Below are 4,360 nucleotides of genomic sequence, written 5' to 3'. Positions count from 1 at the left end.
CACTACCCCAAATGCATATTTGGAGTCAGTGAAAATTGTTCCCTTTTTCCCTTCAAGTCCCAGCAGAGCCCTGTATACTGCATACAGCTCACAGGCCTGAGCCAACCACCCTGCACTCAGGGCCCGGATTCTACCACCCTTCCCGTCTTCTTGTCTATGACTGCATATCCTGACTTTCTTTTACCTTCCACAATTTTTGCAGAACCATCCACAAACCATTTTTCCCCTTCTTTGAGTTCTTCTTTCAAATCTGGTCGTATTTTGGTCTGTAATTCTACGATCTCAGCACAGTTATGAAGGGGGTTCCCTGGGACTGCCCCAAACAGGAATTGGACAGGATTTTGTGCCGGGTAGTCTTTAGCTCCAGGTCCTGGGAATGGATTAGAATGGCTTCATATTTCAGAAGCCTGGCGTCTGTCAGCCACTTGTCAGCTTTTTGCTGCAAGATGCTTCTTACATTATGGGGGGAGTAGATGGTTAATGAAGCCCCAAATGTTACCTTTTTGGCTTCTTCTACTAATATTGCCACTGCCACAATTGCTTGTAAGCAGGTGGGCCAGCCCCTGCTGACAGGGTCCAGAAGCTTGGATAGATAACCGACTGGTTTCTTGGCCCCTGCCCAGTCCTGAGTCAGAACCCCATGGGCAGTGTGGTTACTAACATCCACAAAGAGCTGAAAGGGCCTTTTTATGTCAGGGAGACTTAGTACTGGAGCTGCTATGAGGGTTTCTTTTAATCCTTGGTAACTCTCTTCTGTGGGAATTCAAAATGTCTCTCAGACATTTTTAGAGGTTCCAGGCCTTGGTCAGAAGCATTTTAGACCCTGGCAGACAGCTGAAAAACAGCTGTGATTTTGAGTTTGAGCCATGGAATGAATTACCAACTTTAGAGGTGGAACAAGCAGCCACAAAAGATTAGATTGTATAGTAAAAGTAATTACAAAGTAGAGGGGAATTTTTTTAATATTGTACAGGGGGGTGTTAGCACATGTACAGGGGGGTTTTCACTTTGTACATGGGGGTGAGAAGTTCTAAGATGGAGGAAAGTGAGCTGATCCTGTTCTTCCTCCTTCTTTTTCCTTGCCTCCATGTTCTTAGTAATGTTAGCACTCACAGATTAGTTTAGAGTAAAAAAGCACTTTGTAATATAAGTAGTAGGTATTGGGAGAAAACTATAAACATATAATACGTAAAATATCATATAAAAGATAACAGCAGCCCTAGGCAGGGGGAGAGACGAAGAAAACAGCAGACAGAGAAGATATCAGTGTGTCTGTGTGCGCCTCTACCCAGGCCGCTGACCAAGCAGCCGCAGCCCGAGAAGACAATATTTTAGATAACTAACAATAAACTGCCTCGAGACCGAACAGCTAAAGCCTGAAGAGTTTTTCTTTAGAAGCACAAGTTAGAGGAAGAATTTCATCACCATATGAGACCCCAGAAAAAAGCTAAAGTTCTCACACTCTTCCTCTTTTTCAGTCCACTTAAGTCTGTCTGTGGAAAGTTTGTCATATAAAAACCTTACCTTTTTGTTAGGAAAATAAGGCCTTTTTGTTCATATAGAGTCTCTCATATTCACAGAATAGAGTTTTAATTAGAGCTTGTACTTGTCTGAACATGTTCTCATCTTGTCAGGCATTCCAGTGTCTATCTCATGCATTCCAGTGACTATCTTTCAAGGTTGACTTTGTTACGAAGTTTTTAGGGAGTTAGAAATGTTTTGAAAAGGCTGCTACTAGGCACCCAAACACCTAAGCAACTAGATATGTTTCAAGGATAGTTCCGTTACAGACTTGGCAAAACATGTAAACGTGCCTCGAGATAACATTTCTTATTTTTGAGGGAATTTCCAGGTCGCAGAGACAACCTTAAAGAAGACCACTGGCGCCATCAAGAGGCAGAGAACAACCACCTAACAACAGGGTGCGCCTGCGCAGAGGAGACACTGGAGCGTCACCAGAGCGTCACACACCCGGAAGAGACAACCCAATAAGTGGGGGGGAAACGGGGAGCTAGGCGCGGTAGTTGAACCGACTGCCGCCCAGCGCGCGCTGGTTTGCTTTCGCTTTCCGCTATTAATAAATCCTTTTAATTGGATTTAACAGCCTATTGTGCTCGTTTATAACAATTTGGTGCCGTGACTCGGATCGGGATCTGGGGAACCTCTCTCTGAGAGGGGCGCCACGATTCCGCTCCCTTGAGCGGACTCAGACCGGGGTTTTTTACCCTCATCCCGACCGACGAACCTAAAAGCCTAGAGAGCGAAAGCAAAGAAAGGGAAGCGGGCCCAGGGTACCCCGTAATTTTTGTGCACAAAAGTCCGGACGAAGACGCAGGACGCGTGAGTATAAAGGGGATCCGTTCGGGCGGGGTTCGGGATCCCGGAGTACGGCGAGTGTGTGTGTGTGTGAGAGGAGGACTGGCAGCCGGATTCTCCAAGCGAGTGTGGACCCTCAGTAGTGCGTTTTCCAGAGCCCGCGAGGGCCTGGGCCACGAACCAGGGGAAGCGATTGTGCTGTCGTGAGTGACTGAAGGTACTCCGGAGGACATGGGGCAGGGGGGAAGCAAGGATAAATCCCCCTCCCCGGTGGGGGTAAAACTTCCCCCAATTCCTAAGGAGAGTCCCTTAGGGTTTATGCTAACAAATTGGGAGCACTTTCCAGGGGCACCTGGAAAGGATAAGGCAAAGATGATACACTATTGCATAGAAGTATGGGGAGGACAAGAGATTTCTAAAGGAGTGTTTTGGCCCGTCTTTGGATCCTCAGAGGACTGGGTAAAGCAACTGTTGAATGGTTGGGTACACGCTAAACAACCTTCTAACCTTGAGGAGAGTGCCTATGCCCAAGTCTGGATAGAAAAGCCGGAGGTGCTCGTGTTTAAACTCTCGGAGGCTTCAGGGAGAAAGAAAAAGAAGGGGCGAGCGGAAGAAGTAATCATTGCACCCCCGCCCTATATTCCCCCTGCACCAAATGCACCCCCTCCTCCTCCACAATCGGATGAGGAAGAATCAGACTCAGACTCTGATCAACCCTCAGGCTCGCGTGGTCCTCTTACCCGAAGTAAGACGCAAGGCAAACTATTTCCCTTAAGGGAAATGCCGATGGGGGGACCAGAGCCGGGGATTGGATTTATTTCGGTGCCTTTAAGTTCGGGGGATGTTAGAGACTTTAAGAAGGAGATGGGAAATTTGCTAGAAGACCCCTTGGGCGTGGCAGAGCGGGTGGATCAATTTCTAGGTCCTAATATATACACCTGGGAGGAATTACAAGCTATACTTAACATTTTATTCACGGCCGAGGAAAGGAACATGATAAGAGTTGCTGGAATGCGAGCCTGGGATGCCCTGCCCGCGCATGCCCAGCAGCCGGCCGATACCAAATGGCCTCTCCAGAACCCTAATTGGGATAACCAGGATGAGGCCCATAGAGCTAACATGCGGGACTTTCGGACCATATTAATTGATGGCATAAGAGAGTCCGTTCCTAGGGGCCAGAATATAAATAAAGCATTTAACGACCGACAAAAGAAGGATGAAACCCCCACTGAATGGTTAGAGAGGTTAAGGAAAAGTTTCCAGCTGTACTCGGGATTAGACCCGAATAACCCAATGGGACAGGCAATTCTCAAAGTCCAGTTTGTCTCTAAATCTTGGGATGATATCAGGAGAAAGATACAGAAAATGGATGATTGGCAGGACAGGGATTTAGCAGAATTATTGCGAGAGGCGCAGAAGGTTTATGTCCGCAGAGAGGATGAAAGTCAGAAAAGACAGGTGAAAATGATGGTTGCTGCAGTGAGGGAAAGCAGGCGGGTAGAGGAAGAACAAAAGAGAGTTACTCGGAAAGGGGGGGGTGACAAGGGAAAGGTAGGAGAAAGGGTATGCTATTATTGCGGTAAGAAGGGACATTTCAAGAGGGAGTGCAGGAGGAGGCTAAGGGACGAGGAGGAGTTCAAAATCGAATAGGGGAGTCAGGGGCTCTATTTTATGGGGACCAAGAAACATCAGAAAGAGCCCTTGATAAAATTGAAGGTGGGTCCCCAAGGCCAGGAAATAGATTTCCTGGTCGATACAGGGGCAGAAAGATCTACTATTCAATTTCTGCCTCAGGGCTGTAATTTGTCAAAACAGACAGCCACGGTAATAGGAGCTAAGGGGGAACCTTTTGAAGTACAAATTATCAAAGGGGTGGTGGTGGAATCGGGAACTAAAGTGGGGTTGGGTGACTTCCTATTAGTTCCTGAAGCGGATTACAATTTGTTAGGGAGAGACCTGATTGTTGAATTGGGAGTTCAAATTGAGGTGGTAGAGAAGGAATTAAAGATCAGACTTTGTTCCCTCCGTTTAGAAGATGAAGAGA

At 47.0% G+C, this 4,360-nt stretch overlaps 1 protein-coding gene across 1 annotated transcript; it reads left to right on the top strand.

Annotated features, from left to right (window-relative positions):
* The first annotated feature begins 2,409 nt into the window (after positions 1–2,409).
* LOC146763127 (uncharacterized) lies at positions 2,410–4,107 on the top strand. Its single transcript, XM_085571100.1, has one exon. It carries the CDS (start codon positions 2,548–2,550, stop codon positions 3,964–3,966), a length of 1,419 nt encoding a protein of 472 aa, XP_085427226.1. The 5' UTR covers positions 2,410–2,547; the 3' UTR covers positions 3,967–4,107.
* Positions 4,108–4,360: the final 253 nt, after the last annotated feature.

This window comes from Lonchura striata, chromosome W (assembly GCF_050655825.1).
Source record: "Lonchura striata isolate lonStrDom1 chromosome W, ASM5065582v1, whole genome shotgun sequence".
In the NCBI taxonomy this organism is placed as follows: domain Eukaryota; kingdom Metazoa; phylum Chordata; class Aves; order Passeriformes; family Estrildidae; genus Lonchura; species Lonchura striata.
Note: the sequence above shows the minus strand (reverse complement) of the source record. Positions and strands in the feature narration are given on the sequence as shown.